The sequence below is a fragment of the Halichoerus grypus genome, chromosome 8 (genome assembly GCF_964656455.1).
Source record: "Halichoerus grypus chromosome 8, mHalGry1.hap1.1, whole genome shotgun sequence".
Lineage (NCBI taxonomy): Eukaryota > Metazoa > Chordata > Mammalia > Carnivora > Phocidae > Halichoerus > Halichoerus grypus.
The window spans coordinates 4,922,563-4,945,329 of record NC_135719.1 but is presented as its reverse complement, the minus strand read 5'-3'; the positions used below and the strand labels follow the sequence as shown (position 1 = coordinate 4,945,329).

Genomic DNA, 22,767 nt, shown 5'->3' with positions numbered 1-22,767 from the left:
TTGGCCGAAGCTCACATCTGGTTTGCCACCAGAGAATCCCCACCGGGGAGAAGCCCTACAAATGCCCTGAACATGGGAAGGGCTTCAGTGATCCTTCTAACCTCACAGCACATCAGAGAGTCCACGCTGGAGAGAAGCCCTATAAATGTGGGGAGTGCTGGAAAAGCTTCAGCCAGAGCTCCAGCCTTACTATGCACCAGAGAGTCCACACAGGGGAGAAACCCCATAAGTGCAGCGAGTGTGGGAAGAGGTTCACCAATAGCTTGTACTTCAGTGCACACCAGCGAACACACGTAGGCGAAAAACCCTACCAGTGCCCCGAGGGCAGGAAAAGGTTCAGCAAGAGTTCCACGCTCACCAGCCATCGGAGGATCCACACAGGAGAGAAACCCTATGCATGTCTCGAGTGCGGGAAAAGTTTCAACGACCCCTCAAACCTCATTACCCACCGGCAAATTCACAGTGGAGAGAGACCCTATGAATGCGGGGAGTGTGGGAAAAGCTTCAGTCAGAGCTCCAGTCTCATCATCCACCGGAGAATCCACACCAGAGAGAAACCCTACAAGTGTGCTGAATGTGGGAGGCGATTCAACAACAGCTCACATTTTAGTGCGCATTGGAGGACCCATGTGACAGAGGCTCGTAGTGTAGTAGGAATGTCTTTAAAGCACCAAGTCTAAGAACACCGCAGAATCCGTTCCAAAAACGGTTTGTACGGTCCTTGATTCTATACCATGACACCCACATGAGATGGAGAGAAAGAATTTAGACCCAGTCCAATAGATGTTATTTTTGTTTCTCTCTCTAAACACTCACTTGGCTAATGAAATACTCCTCAGGGCTTTTTTCTCCACGCTGTTGAAATGGGAGCTCCTGTGGAGAGAATTCAGAGACTAGTTCTGAATTTGACTGGATCTCCATCACAGTACGTCTCCATGATGATCCTGTGCCTTAATTTCCACAGCTCGGTATGCTGAGGGGGACAGTCCCGTCCCCAAGACCCTCCTCTGGGGACAGAAGCTTCCGCCCCGTGGCGCTGGGCAACTAGACAGGGATTTATGAATTACATACAGTTTTAAAGGTTTTCCATGGTTCTCCCTATGGGAGGATTGGGGCCCGGGAATTGCGGACATTTCTCCACGTTCCTTAAGATTTACATGGAGTTACTGGAGAGAAAAGCACTCGATCGTGTCATTTGGAGGAGGGAAAAGGAGAAAAGACCAACGCTGGAGGCTGGCTTTCTAAACCATAACCTACTCTTCCTCTCAACATACGAGGTTGAACCATATGAGATAGCCATTTTGAGCTCCCAAACCAGCAATTTCATGATTCAACCTAAACAGACTTTTTGCAGAATAGAATTACCCCAGATTGCCAGCAGAGCTGCTTATACAGCTTTACAGCTCCCGCTGTGTCCTAAAATATAAGCCTGGGTCTAGGAGGTCACAGACAGGAGAACGTAAGCCTTGTCTCTAATTTGTAAATATGTCCAGAGCAATAACTACGAACCACGGCATCGATCAAGACTCCCAGTTGGAGGATCTGCCTGTCACCAGCCTCTGACGAGCCCCCTCGTTCCTACGGGGGAGGCCATGTGCAGGTTCACAGGTTTTTGAAGATTTGGGGTGTCTCTGTGAGAGCAGAGCACAGTTCCTGGGGGCACTCTGACATAGCAAATGGTGCTTGGAAATAAGTGGAATACACTTTTTCCCTCTTAAAATAGTTTCCTTTGGGGCACCTGGGTGGCTGGCTCCGTTGGTTAAGTGTCCGGCTCTTGATGTCAGCTCAGGTCTCAATCTCACGCTTGTGAGTTCAAGCGGGATAAATCAACGGGATTTAAAAAAAAAAAAAAAGTTTCCTTTGTGCATTTGACTTGAAAATATTTCCCCAGAACTTCCCAGAAACCCACCAATTATAAAACAAAGCACTGTCGACACATGACAATTTCATATAATTAGATTTATAAAATATGATTACATAATGAGTTTTTTTAATGAACACCAAAGAACTTATTCAAATAAGAGTTATCTATCAAAAGCAGCCATTCTGATGGGCTGTGGGCTTTATATGTTGTTACCATTATTGAAGACATTGAATTTTCCTGTAAGAATTGTCTTCAAACCACCCTAGAAGGCCCCCTATCAGCGTATTTCCGGCACAGAGCAGTGTCCTGCACATAAGCAAGGCTTAATAAACACTGACAGACGAGCTTGTTTGTCATCTAGCCTGATCGATCACTTCTCTTATCCATGAGACTTGGCTCTGCCCAATATCTGCTCTCTGAAAACAGATTCCCTTCTAAGGATGTCAATTTGCTGCCATTGAGGAGACTTCAAAGAGCCTATTTTGGGGGGATAGTTTTCAAAAAGCTATCCCAGAAATTTGAGTTCAGGATTTTTTTTTTGTAAGGCCAGGAAATAAATCTGATAGGTATTATTTTAAATCATTTCACTCTTCTAAATGAGAACGGCTCTACTTGGGTGGAAATTCATCATACTAAAACCAGTGTGGCTATGCATTATAAAAAGACTTTGGAAATAACCAGATTCCCTTTTGGAAACTTTTGCCATCATCCTTTTTTGGAATGGAACAAGGAGATTCAAATAGAATATCCATACAATTTCATCTCATGTGTATTTTCCCCTTAGCAAAGTAACGGGAAGCCTGAGCTGGAGACTAGATCTTTCTTCCGGATTTTACAATCCCTGAAGCAATAGGACCTGCAAGACCATGGCTCTCGGTGGTGCCCGCAGTTAGTTCTCAAGGGAAGACTAGAGCAGGGAGTTAGCATGAGCTGACTCACATGGAGAGGCTTCCCGGGGAACCAAACGCAGTATGTACTCCTTACAAGGTCTGGACTTTGATTTGAAACTAGTCATCTGTTACCTTGCTCAAGAGTGTTTTGATTTACCTTTTTGTCCGCCACGGTACTCGGCATGAGCAAAGCTCTGGGGGCTTTTATTTTTAGCTCAACTCAGACTCACAATCACGGCTTCAAAGTTTCTGAACCAGGCAAGCAGTGTGGCTTTTGGAAGTTGCCTCCTTGGAAATCCCTCAAGATGAAAATAATAATGAAAGTTCTAAGTGGGAATGCCTGAAATTCACTTTTTTTTTTTTTTTTTTAAGATTTCTTTGTCAGAGTGAGAGAGCAAGCGAGTGCACAAGCAGGGGGAGTGGCAGGCGGAGGGAGAAGCAGGCTCCCTGCCAAGTGGGGAGCCCGACGCGGGGCTCGATCCCAGGACCCCGGGATCATGACCTGAGGCGAAGGCAGATGCTTAACCGACTGAGCCACCCAGGCGCCCCAAAATTCACTTCTAACAGTTGCAGTAGATGACACACAGTCAATCCAATTAAGCATTGCAACATTTTAACTGAATTTTAACTGAAGCTCATAGCAAAAATACTGGCCCTTATTTTCATTTACAGATAGCTAGAAACAGGAGGTGGGTTTCAGAAGCTACTCCTGCTAGCGGAAGCTGGAAGCAGATGCAAGTATGTTCACCCATTAAATAAATGAATTCCAAGTGCATCCTGTGAGTGGAATGATCAGAGCGTGAGCCATTTTCATCAGGTTATAGACACAGCCCCGGGGCAGAGGCTTTGTGAAGCTGAGGGCCCCCAGGGCTGCAGGTGACCTAGGGCCACCCCCCCACTCAGCCCAGCATGGGGGCCCCCTCACTGGTTTTGATAGCTCTGCTCCGCCCGCAGAGAACCGGCCCTCTCCCTTTCCGTCTCACCAGGACTCGAGCCTCCCAGTGTCCGCACAGCTCTGGGAGGCCTCCTGTCAGGAAGGCAGGGCAGAACAAGGGCAGAACAAGGCCAGCTCGGCCCGCTGCGTATTCAGGGAGGCCGGCCCTGCGCGGAGCCCTTTGCCGCGGGGGTCCTGTAACTATCACAGCCACCGCAGGTGTGGGGTCACCACGCAGAGCTGGGCTTTGGGCCCTGATGTGACTGCGCCATGGGGAGGGGTCCTGACTGCCCTGTATCAGCCCTCAGCCGTGCACTGTTGGGAGCCACAGCGGCTCTGGGGCTTGGCCCGTAAAGTCTGCACACAAGGGAAGGACTGTGTGTGCTCCGAATGACCCTTGCGGGTCCCTTCCCTAGCCCAGGAGGGAGGACAGTGTCTCTCTCGGCCTGTGAGACGCTCCTGTGCTGAAGGCCCACGGGAGCAAACCCTGCAGGGAGCTGCAGGAGCCCGGCTCCCACCGCCGCTCTGGACAGCTGGGCCCTTTCGCCCAGGGGCCGAGGGGCCGCCTCCCCGTCCGGGCCGTCACCTCGCTGTGCCCCATGTTCTCATCTGCAACACAGGGAAGGGCGGACCCGTCACTCCTGGTTCCGAGGTCCGATTCCCCAGACACCTCGCCATCATTCACAAGCCGTCACCGGGAGCCCCGGGCCAGGGCGCGCCACGGCACTCGGCTAAATAGGAGGGGTTCTAGGGCAAGCTAGCGCTCGCCTTCACAGTATCCTTCAGTGTGGTGTGGAACGCCAGATTTGTGTGGGTTTAAGTTTAAAATTGTTGTTTTCAGGATACTCATAAGATTGTGCAACTGTCACCACTATCTAATTTTAGACCATTTTCTTCACCCCAGGAAACCCCAAACTCATCAGCAGGCACTCCCCAGTCCCCACAGACCTCATCCTCTGGCCACCACTCCTCTCCCTTCTGTCTCTCGGGACAGGCCTGTTCTGAACATTTCCCGGAAATGGAGTCCTACAGCGAGTGGCCTTTTGTGACTGGCTCCTTCCCCTCAGCGTCCCGTCTGCAGGCTCATCCACATTGTGCCAGGAGTCCGTGCTGCAGTCCTCCTTCCGGCCTGTGATACCCCAGCACACGGACGCACCACACTGTCAGCGCCTTCATCAGCTGGAGGACATCATCAGCTGGCTTGTTCCCTCTGTGCTTATTGTCAGTCACGTTGCCATGAATGTTCGTGTACACCTTTTGACAAGTTTTGTGTGGACACATGTTTTCAGTTCTGGTGGATAAATACCGAGGAGTGGAATTGCTGGGCCACAGAGTAACTCAAGGTTTAACCTTCTGAGGAAGGGCTGGCCTTCTTTTCCAAAGAGGCCGCACCATTGGACATTCCACCAGCGGTGTACAAGGGTTCAGATTTCTCCACATCCTCCCCCCCAAATCGGGTATAGTCTTATTTTTTTTAAAGTCATCTCTACACCCAGCGTGGGGCTTGAACTCACAGCCCCAATATCAAGAGTCGCATGCCAGACGCCCCTAGTCTGTCTTTTTGGTTCTAGCCATCCTGGAGGGCGTGAAGGGATGAAGCCAGGTTCCGAATGTACCGCGGACTCCTGCAGGGTGCACGATGGCAGGTGTCGGTGTGGGACGAGGGGCCCCTGCCCCACCCACTCTGAGCCGGGAGGGGCCCCCCCAGCCCCCCACAAGTGCGCAGGGGCCCCGGTTGTGCCCGCGGGCTCCAGCCACGCTCCCCACCAACGGCCACTCTGGCCACCTCTCGGGCCCAGTGTGCACACGCCAACCGCACAGCCTGCCCTGGAGAGGACGGAGCGGAAGAGGGTGTGCAGGCCCTGGACGCAGGCTCTGGCCAGTCGGACACGACGTTCTGGGTCCCGGGTGCCGGGAAGATGGCCTGGCGGAGGGACGTAGGCTCTGTGGGCCCACAGCCGAGGCCGTGGCCTTCTCACCCCTGGAGAAGGGCATGGCTAGAGGAGGGCTGGATGGCGCTGGGCCCCCTAGAGCACCGGGCCCTGGCATCCACTTTTTAAAAAGTGTGATAAAACATCCGCCACATAAAAGTTGCCATTTTAGCATGTTTAAGTGGACACTTCAGTGGCGTTAAGTACATTTGCATTTCTGTGCAATCATTACCACCCTCCAACACCAAAACTTTTCATGGTCCCAGACTTTGCAGTGTATCCCTTCCGCCCGAACTCCCGCGGCCCTGCCCCAGCCCCCGGCCAGCACTCCTCTGCTGTCTCCGCCAGCTGGCCTGTCTAGGGCCCTCGTGCAGGCGGCATCACACACCTGTCCTCTGCGTCGCGCTTACTTCCCGGCACCCATCCTGCCCACGTCCCAGGGGCGGCGCCGGGCGGAGAAAATGTGAACCGCCTCCCTGACCGGCTGTGCTTCCAGAGGGAACGCGGCGCCGCCAGCAAACGAGCACCTGCGCACCGACGGCCGCACATGCGCGCTCAGACCTGCGCGCTCTTCCCGCCGCGGGGAGGCCGCAGCCCCGCAGCCCGACATGCGCAGTAGCCGCCCCCCGTCGCCGCCCTCCCCCTGAAGCCCTCGGGGACTCCCGCGCTCCCGCACACACGCGGGGCCATCACCGACCGGCCGCAGCCCGTTTCTCAGCCCAATTTCCAACTTGCTCCCTCCCCAGGCTGGGGTTGTGCCCTTTCTCGCTTCCCTCTGCCTGGAACAGCCCACACTCCCCTTCGCCTGAGGGAAGGACACAAATATCCCCCTTCCCGGTCACACCTGGTCTCAGCCCTCTGTGCTCAGATCGCAGGACCCCCTTCCCTCTCCCAGGGGGTCCTTCAGCCCCCCCCCCCCGGCAGCGGGCCGGGCCGGTACGGCTGCACCTCCTCTCCCAGCAGCCAGCCGGGTGCCTGGCGCGCAGCCACGCTCCCTAAGTGCTGGGACCTCTGGCCTCCCCGCCTTCTCCCGCAGCTGTGGGACACCCGCGTCCCTCCCTGACCGCAGCGACTGGACCGGCTGACAAGAGCCAGTCACAGCCAGCACATATGGGGGCCGGCTCGCGTCTCCTTCACTCCCGCAAACTTGACGGTCCCCGGCTGAGCACGAGCCTTCGGCTGCTGGTTTCCTCCCCTGTGCTGCTCTCCGCACGGGCTCGTGCCAGGGCTCCTTCCAGGCTTGTTCCCGCTCCGGAAGCCCAGCCTCCCACACGTGGGGTGCCCTGGGCCCTGACCCCGCTCCCCCTGTCGGCCTCTGATGAGAGACGTGCACATGGCTCGTCCCGGGAGTGGACCGCGGGCCCTGCGTCTCCCGTGCGTCTCCCGTGCGTGCCCGAGCCCGCCGGCTGCGGCCCGGTGGGGAGGCTCCCTCAGCCTTCCGGACGGAAAGGGGGGCTGGCGCTGCGCCCCCCCGGACACGGCCTCGGAGAACACCCCTGACTCCCCGCCAGGGGCGTCCTGCTCCGGCCTGCTCACCTCCTGGACCGCGGCGCGCTGCTCGGGAACACACGCTTCCCCGCGGCCGTACTCACCCGCGCTGCTTGGCCGTGCGCGGGGTCTCTCGCTTCCTCCCTTTTCACCTCTCCAGATCTTTCTCTTGCGTTCTGAATTTCTGCGAGGCCAAAGCAGTTCCTGAACGCTCTCTCCCTTCCGTGCTCAGTCTCCACCGTCTTTGCCCAGAGCTGAACTGGAGCGGATCCTGTGCCGATGTCGAGGCGCGTCGCGGGTGGTCTTCGGGTCCCTCTCGGGGTTCTCTGGGGCTTCTTCCTAGAGTAGCTGAGAGAACGCGGCGTTCCTCCCCAGGGGCTGTGTAGGTTCCCAAAAGAATATTCTGGAAACTGGAGGTGAGGATGCGTAGCTGTCCCACAAACCGGAAGCACAGCTGTCATGTGGTGGCAGGGGCCACCCGGACGTAAGGCGAGCGTTGACACGGTGCTGCACAGCCAAGGCTGCCGGGCGTGCGCGGAGGGCAGGACGCTCGGGCTGGTTCACGGACTCGCAGCACGAGCAGCACCTGGAACGTACTCGAAATGCAAATTCTCGAGCTGCACCTCCTAATGCGGTGACTTGGCCAGGTGGAAACACGTTCCCTGGAATTCATTTCCCTGTATGTTTCCGGGTAGAGTGAGCCACAAGAGTCGTTCGGGGTGAGATTTGGAGGAACTGAAGTGGCAGCCATTGTTTTTGAGCGCTTGGGCCCCGGAGCAGGTGCATCCGTAGCTCAGACTAGCGCTTCTGTGCACGCAGCGCTCCATGTTCCCGTGGTCCTTTCGGCTTCTCCCGGGCCTTGGGCCGCAGGTGTGTTTAGCTCCGTGGTGAAGGGTGCAGTTCCTCCTGCAGGAGACGCACATCATCAGGACTGCAGACAGCGAGACCAACCTGTCCCTGCTGGCCCTGGCTCTCCCCTCTTCCATCCACCTTCCCTTCCCAGCTGCCTTCCCCGGGGGCGGGGGCGGGGGCTGGGGGCCCAGGCTCCAGCAGCAGACCCGGGGACAACAGCCTCACAGAGACTGCTGGCCCAGCTCCCCGTTAGGTAAGGTCAAGTCTGTGTGCGTGTGTGAAAGATCTGCTGCTGGCCTGCCCCTCTCACAAAAGCCTGGCTAATGCTCCTACCGATCAGAAACCCTGGAGCTCAGCAATCCGTTTTAACCAGTCCTCTAGGTGATTCTGACACATGTGGAAGTTTGAGAACCACCGATGCAGGGAAACTTTTTATAGTTATGTGAGCCTAGAACCTACCTTTTTCCATCTATATGAGGACAGTTTTAATATATCTGAATTTCCCAGAAACTCAACTACTATATAAAACTAGGGAAAAGAGTACATTCTTTTGTTCAGAACTTTCCCAAGTGTTTATTTATTTAAGTAAACTCTACCCCTCGAACTCACGACCCCAAGATCAAGAGTCACACGCTCCACTGACCGAGCCAGCCAGGCGCCCCTTACCAGTTCAGAAAAATGTCGACTCTCTTGTGAGTCACAAACACAGGACACCTGTATCAGTCTGTAGTCATAGCTGTCCTGTTCTCAATGATTTTACAGAGCAAGCATCTGATTACATCCCTGTGCAGAAGTGTGGACATTTCTGTATTGTACACATTCTTTTGTAGTTATACTTGTTTTGAAACTGTTTGTAAGTAATCAATTTTCCCTGTAAAATTTTATTTCAGGACAGTAAATGGGTGTTCACAGAAGGCATGTTGGAGCTGACAGTGTTGAGGGCCACCGTCTGATATTAATAACTGAGCTTGAGTGTGTGTGTGTGTCTATGAGCACAGCTTCTGGGCCACATTTTGGTATTATGATTATAGGAATTGGCTAGTTCCCCAGATTTTTTTAAATGAAAATGTCTCTAGCTGGGACACCCGGGTGGCTTAGTTGGTTAGGCATCTGACTGGCTCAGCGTCCTGGGATTGAGCCCCGCATCGCACTGGGTTCTGCGCTAAGTGGGGAGTCTGCTTCTCCCTCTCCCTCTGCCCCTCTCCCTGCTTGCGCTCTTTCTCAAACAAATAAAATCTTAAAAAAAAAAAAAAAAAAACCCAGAAAGAAAATGTCTCTAGCATGAGAATTTGCTGTTCTTTAAAAGTTTGAAAAAAATTGTAACCACAAAATTGCCCCACCCCCAATGTCCTTTTTGGTGCTAGTCCTTCAAGTTTTAATTTTTTAAAAAGATTTTATTTATTTTTTGACAGAGAGAGAAACAGCGAGAGAGGGAACACAAGCAGGGGGAGTGGGAGAGGGAGAAGCAGGCTTCCCGTGGAGCAGGGAGCCCGATGTGGGGCTCGATCCCAGGACTCTAGGACCATGACCCGAGCAGAAGGCAGATGCTTAACGACTGAGCCACCCAGGCGCCTCTCCAAATTTTTCTTTCTTGAGTATTGGAGAATTCAGATTTTCTACTAAAAAGTAGTTTACAAATATCAGTTTTTAAGAAAATTAACTGTATCTTGAGCTTTTCAAATTAACATAGAATTTTACATTGTTCTCTTATAATTTTTTTTTTTTCCTTTTTCTTGCTTAATTCGTAGAGGTTTAGATGTGGTGCCAGTCATCTGTTTGTCCTCAGATCCGTCCGGTTCCGTCCCCCCTGCTCTGTGCTGCAGGGGCAGGCTACCCTGCGGGCGAGCTCCCGTCACAGCTGGTCCGTGGCGCAGGCAGGCTATGGGAGGGCCGAGGGAGAGGAACCAGGGGACCTCTCCCATCTCTGTACCTTCTGCAGTCTTCGGCTGTCTCCTCTGCAGTCCCAGCTCTGGCTCCAAGGTCCCAGCCCCAGCCAGCAGGATTGCCATGCTCCCCTTCCCACTGGGAGGCCCCAGTGTTCACCTCTGGTCACACCCACACCCCACCCCTTTGTCCCTCTGGCTAACTTCCTGCTTTGCTCTTCTCTCATGGGCCACCCTTCCCCTGCATCCTCTTTCAGATGCCTCATAACTGAATTCCTGTAGCTGAATTACTCGGTGTGGGTTCAGTCTTTCTAGCTGGGCCTTGACTGACTGATAGGCATTTTATCACTATTTTTCAGCAGCTTTTGGATGCATGCATCAATTCTACTATTTTCTAAATGACTCATTTCTGCTTTTATTTGGTGAAATAATAGAGCTTAGCCAGCGGTATGCTGTAGTATTTGCCAGTTTCTGTGGGTAAGTATTTCCATCATGGCCGATTTCAGCAGTCAGTGTGATGTCACTAACAGCTGAGAAGAGCTCTACAGGATCAGCTCTCACGGGGGAGCGGGGGGTGGGGGGAAAGGATAGAAAAAAGGCTTTAGAAAAATGGTAAAAATGATCACATCTTGAAACTGAATTATTTTAAATTAAACTTCTCCAATATATAACACTCCCTCAACTTCACTGTTAAATAAAAAAAAACATTTCATTTGAAAATTTCTCAGGTTTTTCTAACTTTCTAAACTTCTCCAATATATAACACTCCCTCAACTTCACTGTTGAATAAAAAAAAACATTTCATTTGAAAATTTCTCAGGTTTTTCTAACTTCCTAAGTGCTATGAATTGACTTGTGCCCCCGCCCCAAATTCTTATGTTGAAACCCTAACCCCCCACGTGACAGTATTTGGAGATAAGGCCTTTAAAAAGTAAGTAAGGTTAAATGAGGTCATGAGGGTGGGGCACTAATCCGAAAGGACTGGTGTCCTTGTAAGGGGAACAGAGACCAGAGCGCTCTCTGCAGGGATGCAGAGCGGCCCTGAGCACACAGAGATGGTGGCCCTATAAGCCACCTGAAGAGGCTTCCGAAGGAAATGTGCTGGCACCTGGGTCTTGGACTTCCAGCCTCCAGGACTGTGAGCAGCGAAGTTTCTGCTGTGTGAGCCCTTAGTCTGTGGTGTTCTGTTAGGGCGGCCCGAGCTGATGGATACAAGTGTGCCCACTGACGGCCAGCAAGCCAGTGCCCATGGTGGTCACTGAGTTTGTTTGGGGAACAAAAAAGTTTTGGAACTAGAAGTGGTGATGGTTGTGCAACACTGTGAATGCACTTAATTCTACGGAATTGTACATTTAAAAATGAAAAAGACTGGCAAATTGTTACATATATTTTAATCACAATCCTTAAAAATTAATAACATACCCAAACCACCAAATCGTACACTTTCAATGGGTGAGTTGTATGGTATGTGAATTATATCTCAATAAAATTATTTATTTGGGCTCTGAACTCAGAGCCCAAACTGACAAGTCATCAAATAATTTCAAAAGCAAACTTGCTGAAAATTCCTTAACAAGTGTGCCAGTGAGAAATTCTATGTAACAGGAATGCAGGTACACTTTAATATTTGCTATGGGCCACCAAAAAGAGATGTCCGTTGGGTCTACTCCCCTGGGAGGACAGGGGCAGGTGTGGGAAAGCACCACCCCAGCGCAGGTGTTGTGTCCCAGGACGAACCACCCGAGAGAGGGGCCGTCTAATCTCTGCGGCAGGTGGAACTGGTGAGAACGCCTATCTCCCCACCCCAGCTATTCTCGTCTTGAGAAATACTTGCCCCCAAATGTTTAAATACGTGAGGAGTCTCAATTTCACACATCCAAGAAGTAAAAAACTACAAGTAGAAAACTACAAGTCATGATTTTTCACTTATCAGACTGGCAAAGGCCAAAAAGCCACTAGGGAGACTTGGCTGGTGAGGAAAGAAAGACAGGCAGACCCATCCCTGCTGCCATCACAAAGGGCACAGTCTCCGGGGAAGGCTCACTGGCCGTATTTATAGAACCTAAAAATGCATGGATCCTCTGCCTTAGCAATTTTAATTTTAGAAATTTATCCTACAGGCTTTTGTTCATGGATACAAACGTTGTTCACACTATTTGTAAGAGCGCAAGATTAGAACATTTTCAGTGCCATTTAAAAGGAGATTGGATGTACAAGTTATGGTTCGACCGAACACCGGTCCCACCCATGTACCGCTGGGGGCAGGAACCACACTGCTGCTTTTGTGCCTCCTGAACTGGGTCATCAGGCCACCTTCATCAGCTGTCCAAAGCATTAATGTTTTAAATTTGGCAACTTGGTAGATAAAAAAAGGGCATAATCTTGTTTTAATTGTTATTTCCTTCATTGCTACTGGGGTCGACTTTTTTCATGTTTACTGGCCCTTGTACATTTCGAGTTCTGTAAAAAAGTTCACAAAACGCGTTTACAACATTTGTTTTTTTTTCACTCTGATGTTGTGAATACAGACAGGAATAAAACACTGTCATTCTACACTTGGGGGGAGATGGGGCTCCCGGATCTAACAGGGGCTACCAAATATTTATTGTGCTATGCATCCTGTTTTTTAATCCAGCCCTTCTAACTTTCCCAACAACCCAGAGAGGTAGCTCTTATTATGCTCATTTTACAAAGAAAGAACCTGGGGGCAGAAGCTGGCTGACCTGCCCAAGGCCACCTGGCTGGTAACAGGGGCCTAAGTGGATACCTGGGTCCTATAGCAGCTCCTCCTCTTCGCTGAGGCCTGGGCAGGAGGCCGCTGGAGTCAGCAGGCCGCGCGGAGGTCCACCCAGTCCCACACGTGCAGAGAGGCGTCGCTTGCTGCCGACAGGAGGGTCCGCGGTTTGTGGGGGTGCCAGGTGTGGGTGGTGACCAGTGGGGCAGTGTCCATCTGGCTGCCCTCCAGGAAGATGTGACCTCTGTGGGTGAAGACAGGTTCTACTTGGCTCCCCACTCCATCCCAAGATGTGGCATCATAGACCTGGACTGTCCCATCAAAACCTAAGGAGGAATGAGAAAAGAGAAGATTGACACTGGAAAGTAATTTTTATTGTTTGTTTGTTTTTTAAGTTATCTCTATGCCCAAACATGGGACTTGAACTCATGACCCTGAGATCAAGAGTCCACACTCCGACTGAGCCAGCCAGGCGTCCCTAAAGTAATTTTTATAGTTTGCTCGCTGGCACCAAAACAGGTTATAGAATGAGAAATCAAATAATAACAAGATGCTTAAGGCCAGGGGCACCTGGCGGGCTCAGTCCGTAGAGCATCTGACTCTTGATCTTGGGGTCATGAATTTGAGCCCCACATTGGGTGGCGATTACTTGAAAAAGATGCTTAAGGCCAGCTGAAGGGCACATGAGCTCCGCGCTCGCTGTCGGCAGCTGACGCCGCCACAGGGCAGGTGACGGTGCACTTCTGCTGTTCATCTGGTATGTGCCAGGCCCGAGGCCGACCCTGGACATGCGTTCTTTTAATCCTCACAACTGTGTGAAATAGGTACTATTATTTTCCCCAGGAAACCGAGGCTTAAGAGACTCTTTCAAACCTCTTCCACTTGCCTCAAATTCTAATCCCTCCGCACCTGGATCCCTGTTGGCAGATGGCCTTGCCTCCTGCTTGATGGGGGAAACAGAAGCCTTTACGGAGGAGCAGCTGCATGTCCCCCCACCACCTAGCTACACCCACACGCACTCCGTCCTGCTGTCTTCTTGCTACCACAGAGACAATTCCTCCACCAAGCTTGGTTCTTTTCTTCTGCTCTTTTTGGATCCTGCCATTATCAATGATCTTTTCTTACTCTCTCGACTATTCTTTCAACCTCTCCCCTTCCATGGGTCCTTCCCACTGACTTTTAGATACCCTCATTATTAGATACCCTCAGTCAGCTAGAAACTGCCGGGCCAGACCCAGGAGCCTGCTGACCTAGCAGCTTGCTAGAATTCGGAAAGCAAGCAGACCAAGAAGCACTTCCGTGACCCTCTCACCTCCTCCTGGTACAGCCCCGAGACCATCCTAGTGCCTCGCTATCTGCACTCCTCCCGCCCAACCTCAGGTAGGAAAGGCCTGCTACCAATGGCAAACTTCAGTAGCTACAACGGGGAAGGGCCTGCCATGGAAGAACCTGGAGGGTTATCTGGGGCTTCTCTGGGAGGGACTTCCACTTCTGGGGCCAGATTTATTACGGGGCTGCAGGCTCCCTCCTGAGCACTGTACGGTCCCCTGGGAGACGGAGCTCAAGTGACAGACACAAAATACTGCTCAGCAGTACCTGAAATGGCCAAGCAGCTGTCCAGGCCTGGCGCCCAGGTCACTCGCAGCAGCTCTGGGTCGGGGCTGGGTGCAGACACTGAGCACTGGACGGAACTCACAGGATGGCAGAGATTCCGGGGATCAAGAAGACAGAGCTGCCCGTCTGAGCCAAGGCTGGCAATGCTGGGCCCAGGGCCCCGGCCCCCAACTTCAGCACACCACCTCCCTCCAGCAGCCCCAGGGCTGGGGCTGACATTCTCTGATGGCGCCCACTTCCGGCGGATGTCGACAAGCCCCAGGCGGCCTGAGGAGCAGCAGTAGGCAAAGGTGTCTGCATCCAGGACCTGCAGGCTACTTAGCTCCTCACTGTCACTGACCCCTGGAAGACAGAGGGTGACAGAGAAAAGCTGCTGGAGTCACAGGAGTCTGGCCGGTCACATACCCCTTCCTCTGGAAGCTTCCCACCAACACTGGGCACCTTGCCACGCTCCACCCAGCTGGGACGCTGCTGGTCCCGGGACTGCCTCTTCCAGCCCCAGCACGGGGGCCCCTTGAGGCTAGGGCCTGCCTCGCATGCACCTGGTTTCCCCAGCACCTGGCCTGCACGGCTGAGCTCAGTTCTTCACACAGCTGAGGAGGATGGGAGTGAGCAGGAGACGCCGGGCAAGGGGTGAACGGCTGAGTGTACCTGAGGTGTATGTGGTCTTCTGGGATTCCAGATCCACGACCTTCAGACTGCTGAGCCTCACCCCGTGGAGGACTCCGGGTGCCATCGAAGAGAAGATGGCCACCCTGGGCCAGAGACTGCCCTCCTCCTCCTGCACAGCAATGGTGCTGACGGCTTGAATGACATCTGGGGGAAGGAAGGCACAAGAGGCTAAAATCCGGGATGCTGATGAAGGCCTGACACATTACAAGGTGAAGGCCAGCCCGCAGTCTTCCCCTGTACATGTAGAAGGTCAAGGAGGAAAGGGGGCCGACAGCTGGCAAGAGAGGACGTGAGACATGAATGCCCTGGATTACGTTCACGTTTCTGAAACTGTCAGAAGCACTTTAATTCCTTTATAATTTGTCTTACAAACAGTTTTGCAAACAGGAGATAATGAATCACAGGAACCATCTCAAAACCCCAAAACCATTCTGGCTTTTTATAGTTTCGCAAAGAACAAATAAAGATAGAAAAAAGTGAAGAACACACTTAAGATGTCACTTACACCTTAAGTGAAAATAACAAGTACAGAGTTCATGAACTAATGGTATTTCTTCAAGCACATGTTCCATGACCTCAAGCAACCTGCGGATGCCTAGCCGGTAAAGGTCACAATACCCATGTCTCCAAATGGAAACCGGGCAGGAGGGTCCACATCGTTGTTGCACCGAACGGAGGAAGGACACGCCTGACCTCAAGCTGGATCCAGTTTCAGTGTGTCTGCTCAGCCTGCTTGGTTCTCGCCTCTGCGTTCTACATTGGAGGCTTCTCTTAGTGGCAACCGTTTAGAGCCGTTTGCTGTACAAACTACTTAACGGGAGATACATATTTCCATTTTATATTTTCTTGCTCCAAGAGAGGCTCATTATTTGGTCACCACATTCTCTGAAGAAAATGGACATCTAACTATTTTTTTGACTCTAAAGCACAGGAGAAAGTCAGACTGAGGAAGGAATGGATGAGAAGGAATACTAACATGGCTTGGCAAGCAAGCACAAGGCAGCGAGCCCCCTTGAGACTGTTCCCATCCGAGGAGGGCACAGGGCACGTGTCTGGGCTGGGCTAGAACGCAGAAGGCCCTTGCGTGTTGCTGCAAAGGCCCACAGGCTCCCAGTACCCTTGATCTGGACTTGCTGAACTCAATCACTCCTTCCACACAGGCTGCGGAGGTTTGGAGCAGATAGGACAGCTGAGCCCCGGGACCAGAGTTTGTCTCTGGGGAGCGCCGACGAGGCTGTGATTCAAACCCACCCCGGCACAGCGCATCTGCCTCTCCTGGGCCACACGTGAGCAGCTCCCTCTTCCCTTTCCACACACTCTGAGGGACCTGGGACAGATTCCCCAGGACCTACCGCTCTGAGCCAGGGGATGGTCCTCAGATATGATCTGTCCTCTGATGGGGGAAAGGAAGAGGCCAAGGGAAAGCCTTCAAAGACCTATTTCAAAGATGCGGTGGAAAATTTCAGAGCCTCCTGACTGGAGAGTTGCTCTGTAATTATAATCAGAAAGAAATGCAGCTTTCCTCCTCCTCCTCTCTGGTCCGTGGTAAAACGCCCTCCTCCGGGGAATCCATACCACATTTAGTAAACCAGCCCCAAACGGAGAAGAGAAACGACTAGGAAATCAAAGCAAAAGACACAGTGAGACACCTCTAAGAACTTGGCCATGAAAGAAGGTTGTGTCTGAGGATTCACCCAACACAGAACAGGTCAGAGCAGAGGTACACACACTCCCTAAGGAGTCAGAATGGTGCCCACACCTCCAATAGTGAGCAAATGTATTAACACATCTAAGGATGGTGGTGTCCAGGAGAGGGGGCTGTCCAGCCGTGCGGGCAAAGAAAACACTGGGGCCTGTCCAGGGCGGAGGGAGCCACACCAGACTGAACACCGAACTTCAAAGTGGACACAGCAGGTGCCATTCAGCTGAGACCTTTAGATGTGTATTCATCCAACTCAAAGGTTTCCACAGCCCGTTATGAGAGAGAAGGCCTCAGATGCTGCTCCAGGGCCCGGATGGCACCAAGGCCTGGGCGGCAATGCCTTCCCAAGTTCTATACTTTGTGCCGAAGACCGCTTACGAAAACACAACTTGGAAACCTCTGAGCTGATTCTTCTTGCTATGGTTTTGTTTATCACGCAGTCTTCGAGGAGGTCAGGTTTTCCATAGACAAAGAATAAGGACCTGGAATGTCCAATTTCAGGGACACTTTATTTATGAACTAATAAAACTGCATTCTGGTTTAGAGCAGTCTTGTGAGTCTGGTGAGTGCGTCTGCCTCTATAAACAGATTCGTTTAGGATGTGCTAACAAATCAGGTTTTTGAGACATCAAAGCTGTGGGTCAACACCTGGACTTTGGAAAATTCATCTTAGATAACACTACGCTTTTTCAGCTTCTAGGAAAACAGCTGGTCAACCTTCCCCAGGCTCTGGAATATTCTGCACTATTATCTAGGGAAAGAGAACTCTTTATCTGATTTGCTACTCTCATAGGAGCGTCAGAGCAAGCCCCCTTGGGCCATTAGGTCCCCTGGGCCTGGGGCTAGAGTATGGTACTCCAGACACGTCTGGATAAAAGGCAGCTCCGGGCGCCTCCACATGGTTAGTGACACTCTGCTCCCTCTCATCTTTAAGCAACTGCTGTCCCACATGGCCTACCTTTAGGCAAAGATAAAAAACTACAAGTTACTGGCATAAGGACAGACATGAAGACCAATGGAACAGAACTCAGAGTCCAGAAAGAAATCCTTGTATCTATGGTTAAGCAACCATCTTTCAATAAAGCCAAGGGGCAGTTCCAAAAGCGGCGGCCTGTGCCTCTGAGGCACACTTCCATTCTGGCCAACAGTGCTCTAACAGAAGCAGGGATGGAAGGGGCTGAATCAGGGCCGCCGCTCTTGGTGCCTGCCTGGCAGGGAAACCCGCAAACCTACTGCTGGAGGGAAGGCTATTCCGCATGAACGAACTCCCCTTCCCTCCCGAAGGGAACAGGATAACACTTGCGGCTCCTTTTCCCGTTCCCCTGTTAGGGGGTAGACTGACTTCACGAAGAGGGAGACTGGTAGGCTGAGCCTCTTGCTCCCTCATTATTTTCCATCCCCGAGACGAGCATGCCTACAAGGCGAGGTGACCTCCTTGCCTCTGCCCCCGCCTGGGGGAGAGGCACGGGGTACGCCAGGTGCTCTGCCCATGACTGGGCAGGTGAACTGAATTCCGGAAGCAAGTTGCAGGAAGTTCCATCTGGGAGATGTACGCCACGCTGTGGTCGCTAACTCATTTTTGCCCATGTTAAAGTAGACACTACATTTTAATTCCCACCTGGCTCTGTGACTATTTCTTACCTGGCTTAGATTAGGGGGTAGGGGTGTATGGGTATCAGGCTTTCCCACAACCCAGCCCCACCAAGTCAAATTCACTCACCACTGTCCTCTGTGACCTGCCACACATGCAGGTAAGAACCTGGAAGACCAGTGGTTACCAGCAACCTATTCATAACAGACAGAAGGATCAGTCCAGCGAGTGGGGAGCTCACCCACATACCCCCCAGCCTTTTCCCTTCCCAGCCCACTCAGCTTGGGACCCCTACACTCCCCATACCAGGAAAGCTTGCTGCAGGAAGAGATCATCAAGACCAGCCATCCTCATTTCACAGATGAGGAGCAGGCTCACTCCTGGAATTCTGACCCAGAGCTCATGGAGGGTCACGGGATTTAAATTTGAGGGACAGACCCAGAGCTCATGGAGGGTCACGGGACTGAGCCCAGGCTTCCACAGGGCATGATGTATCCGAGAGGGGACACCAGCATGGAGCCTGGACACACAACCCTAACCCGGAGACTCTCAGCCTCTGCCAACAGGGCGATTAGTCCCAACTACCCACCACCAGTGCTTTGAGAAACTAAGGGCATCCTTGTACTCTCTATTCCCTGGAACAACTCCGGCGATCTGGGGATTACATTAGTTCAAAGGTCTGTGGCCTGTGCGGGACCATCAAGTTACCAAACAATGAGGGTTTTTTTTAATATTCCAAATCTGGGTGTGTGTGTGCTTGTGTGCTGAGGGGGTAGGGGTAGAGGTGGTGCTAAAGAGGGAGGATACCCCTGACAGCTCCAGCCACTCCATCCTGAATGGAAGGTCTGGGTCACAGAGCTGACCATACCTGGTGTCCGGCACGTGCTTCAGATCAAAGACAGACGTGTCTGAAAATCCTCCATGGCACACCTTGAAATCTCTTTCTGGGCATAAGCCCTAAAATACAAAGGGGTGGCCCATCAGAGAGTCTGCTTTCCAAAGGAACACGTCGATGAGCTCTAGGTTAGACACCGGCAGGAAGCCCCCTGCTGACAAAAGATGCTCCCCCTGCCAGGCCTCAGGGTGCTGCCACCTGTAAATGTTGGTCTCAGCTGCCTACACAGCTTCCCTTCCTTCCTGCACATCCAAAACCCTTCTCCCAACCTTTCCCCGGGCCCTTTCATGACAGCACAAGTGTTATACTCCAGGCCTTCTTAGAGGAGTCACCGAAGCTTCATAGCTTCATCCAAGACAGCTGGAACGTATCAGTCAACTACCCTGTCCCCATTCCTCCCGCACCTCCCACTGGAAGTCAGGTGGGTCCTTCTAGCAATAAAAATGTAACCACCACCAATTATCCAGTGTTCACTGTGTCAGGCACTGTGTTCATTGCTTTATCTACTTTATCACATTGATTTCTTACAACTACCCTGTCATGTAGGTACTGTAATGACCCCTATTCTAAAATGACAAAACAAAGGCACGGAGAACTTAAGCAACTTTTCTAAGGTCACACAGGGATTATGTTGTGGATCTGAACCCAAGTCTGTCTAACCAAAGTTCATGCTCTCAGCCACTAGACTCTACTCTCTCCATATGAGGGACTGGAAGCAGAGGGAAAGAAGGTAGCCATAAGAAAAAAGAGGAAAAGCCAGGCATGAGGTAAGAGGTAAATAAGGTGTCTCCTCAAGGCTCAGTCTGGGTGAGTGAGCTCCTGGCTCAAGCCTGAGTGGTGGGGATCGGGGAGATCAAGAGCACTAGGCAGGAAATCCCCCCCGGGGCAACAAAGGCCAGGCTGTCCTCAGATGAGATTGAGTGATTTTATAGCAACATCACACAGCTACCCACTGTTTTCTTCTTCACACATTCTCTTCTCTTGGCTTCTGAAACACTGCCCTTTTTTTTTTTTTTAATGATTTTATTTCTTCATTTGACAGAGAGAGACACAGCGAGAGAGGGAACACAAGCAGGGGGAGTGGGGGAGGGAGAAGCAGGCTCCCTGCTGAGAGCAGGGAGCCCGATGTGGGGCTCCATCCCAGGACCCTGAGCCGAAGGCAGACGCTTAACGACTGAGCCACCCAGGTGCCCCAACACTGCCCTTTTCTGAGACTCCTACTTCAAAGACTATTCCTTCTTAGTATCTGTTGTGGGTTCATCTTCCTTTAACTATTTCTGAAATGTATTCCCTAAGGTTTGGTCTTTAGACATTGTCTGCTTTTATTCCTTATACACGACACTGTCATCCTAGGTGATCTTAATCATTCTAAGGGCTTCAACCACCCTCTACACTCTAATGGCTCCCTAAATCTATTTTTGATAAAGTAAAATTGACCTCTTCCTCTAGGAGCCCTCTGTAAACCTCAGACATCCTGCAGCACTTACCTCTGTGCATCCCTGCCTCCCCGTGGGACAAGCAGGGCGGGACCAGTGCTTGTCCCTCTCTCTGACTAGTATCCAGGACAATACCTAGTAGACAGAGGAACTCTCTAAAGGTTTAATAAATGAATAAAAAGTAGACATGTATACTCAGCATTTGTATTTCACGTTACCTGGTTTTCTTTTACAGAAAGTCTGAGAGGTAGTATCAGATGAAGAATCTCATTTTTTTTCAGGCTTTCATAGCCAGCAACGAAGACGCCTGGAAAAAGAAGCAGAAGTAGCTGTGACAAACTGCTAGAAAGATCCTGGACCATGGCTGGGTCTAGAAATTTCACCAAAACCTCCGAAACAAAGATAAATTCATCCACCATTGGTATGCAGCCTTGTATTGGGGAATGGAAGGGATCTAGATCTTTTTTTTTTTTTAAGATTTTATTTATATATTTGACAGAGAGACACAGTGAGAGATGGAACACAAGCAGGGGGAGTGGGAGAGGGAGAAGCAGGCTTCCTGCCGAGCGGGGAGCCTGATGTGGGGCTCGATCCCAGGATCCCGGGATCATGACCTGAGCTGAAGGCAGACGCCCAATGACTGAGCCACCCAGGCGCCCCGGGAAGGGATCCAGATCTTACTAAGAGGAATGTTAAGTGCTGACGGGGCTGAAATTGCTACGAGACCAAGAGGAGGCCTCAGACTCCCAGAAGTGTGGGCTGGGTCCCTCCCGGCTGAGCTAGCAATAAGAGGTCCAGCCTGAGGAGTAAGAGTCCATCTCCTTCAGGGCCAGGCAGGGCAAGATCACCTTTGTCACCAATCCATTCAAGGACTCGAGTGGCTCCCGAAAGATCGAATGCATGGAAATCTTGGTACCTGCATGATAAAGACACAAGGTCACACGGTGCACAGCACTCTACATCTGTTAAAACTCTGAGCCGGCAGCACGGTTCGGTGGGTGGGGGCCCAGGCTCTGGAGCAAAGCAGACCTGGGAGCAGGTCTTGTTGCACATTTCAGCCCCCGTGTGACTGGGACCAGGCCGGTCACAGTTATCCCTGAGCCTCGGTCCCCATCTGTAAAATGGAACTCCCAGAGCACCTGGGCTCCCCAAGGCTGATGTGAGGAATCACTGAGATAATGTGCTCCGGGCTTCACTCAGGCTGGCGCAAAATAACGGGTCACTTGGGTGATTATTATCCTCCACGACCACGGCTCTTAACTGGCACCGCACACGCTGCGCCCACGGGGAGGTGCCGCTTCCAGGCGGAGTGCTCGGTGTCGGCCCCGCCCCACGGCCAGGCCGGCCCAGCCCACACCGGGGCTCCCTGGGCGCCCCACCCCGCACCAGTCCGCCCGCCCCGCCAGCTCCAGGCCCAGGGCCCAGGGCCCAGGCCCACAGGATTTACAAGCGCAAGGATTCCACCAGCCAGTCCTCCGCGGGGTCCATGGCAACGCCGCTTCCGGTACCCCACTTCCGCCGCCCCACTTCCGCCTCTGAGGACCTTCCTCGGCAGGCGCGGCCCTCTCGCGAGGAGTGGGCGCGGCCGGCTCCGGCTGGGAGGCGTGGTCCCACTCCAGGGGGCGGGGCAGAGAGGAGCCTGAGCGCCTCCACCAGCGCGCAGTGCCCTCACCGGGCTGGGTCCGGGATCCTTCTGGCAAAAGCTCGGGGGGGGGGGGGGGGGGGAAATGACGTAAGATCAGGGGTTCCCAGGATGTCAGTTTCGAGCGGGGCCTCGGGGACCAAATACCCGCCCGTTTCACGACCGAATATTTGCAGATCAGAGGGTCAAGCCCAGATAAAATACAGGATGCTCGGTTAAATTCGAATTTTAGATAAACTAATGAATAATTTTTTTGTGTAAGTATGTCCATGCAATGCTTAGGACATCTCATACGAAAATGTTATTCATTGTTTATATGAAATTAGAATTTAACTGAGTGTCCTGTATTTTTATTTGCTAAATCTGGCAACCCTACTCATGGCCAGAGAAGAGAGTAAGCAGACAGCGAGGTCTGGACCCTAGCTCGGCTCACTCCCTTGTATGCCCTGTGCACTCCCCTCAAAGCCTGGCATGGGGGTGAAATGGAATGGGGTCAGCAAAACCCCATCTTGTAGTGGAGGCAGCTCCCTCGTCCAGGCGAGGAAACATGAGAGACTTGCCCGTGCCAGAAGGTAGCAGAGGTGAAGAGTAAGAGCCCAGCACCTGGCCCAAGACCTGGTGGATACAACAGGCACTGAG

The 22,767-nt window shown here is 52.2% G+C and overlaps 2 protein-coding genes across 5 annotated transcripts in view; one reads left to right on the top strand and one right to left on the bottom strand.

The window, feature by feature from the left end:
• ZSCAN2 (zinc finger and SCAN domain containing 2) overlaps positions 1-3,529 on the top strand; it is a 39,837-nt gene extending 36,308 nt beyond the window's left edge. Inside the window, exon 4 of the mRNA XM_078078844.1 lies at positions 33-3,529. Within this exon, the coding sequence (XP_077934970.1) occupies positions 33-680 (648 nt within the window). The 3' untranslated portion in view covers positions 681-3,529. The remainder of the gene's footprint in view (positions 1-32) is intronic.
• WDR73 (WD repeat domain 73) overlaps positions 1-22,029 on the bottom strand; it is a 33,025-nt gene extending 10,996 nt beyond the window's left edge. Inside the window, exons 1-10 of one of the 4 annotated variants that reach the window (XR_013450249.1) lie at positions 21,934-22,029; positions 21,335-21,402; positions 20,705-20,793; positions 19,024-19,112; positions 18,285-18,349; positions 14,842-15,006; positions 14,173-14,532; positions 12,610-12,902; positions 7,212-8,013; positions 1,955-5,313 (exon numbers count right to left, since the gene is read on the bottom strand). Coding sequence is in view for 1 of the 4 variants with exons in the window: in XM_036082833.2 (XP_035938726.1) it covers positions 12,667-12,902; positions 14,173-14,532; positions 14,842-15,006; positions 18,285-18,349; positions 19,024-19,112; positions 20,705-20,793; positions 21,335-21,402; positions 21,934-21,974 (1,113 nt within the window). In the remaining 3 variants the exon portion in view is untranslated. Of the gene's footprint in view, positions 1-1,954; positions 8,014-11,216; positions 12,903-14,172; positions 14,533-14,841; positions 15,007-18,284; positions 18,350-19,023; positions 19,113-20,704; positions 20,794-21,334; positions 21,403-21,933 lie in introns of those variants that run through there. The other 3 variants (XR_004914336.2, XR_004914334.2, XM_036082833.2) reach the window with 3 other exon arrangements.
• Between the last annotated feature and the right edge of the window lie 738 nt (positions 22,030-22,767).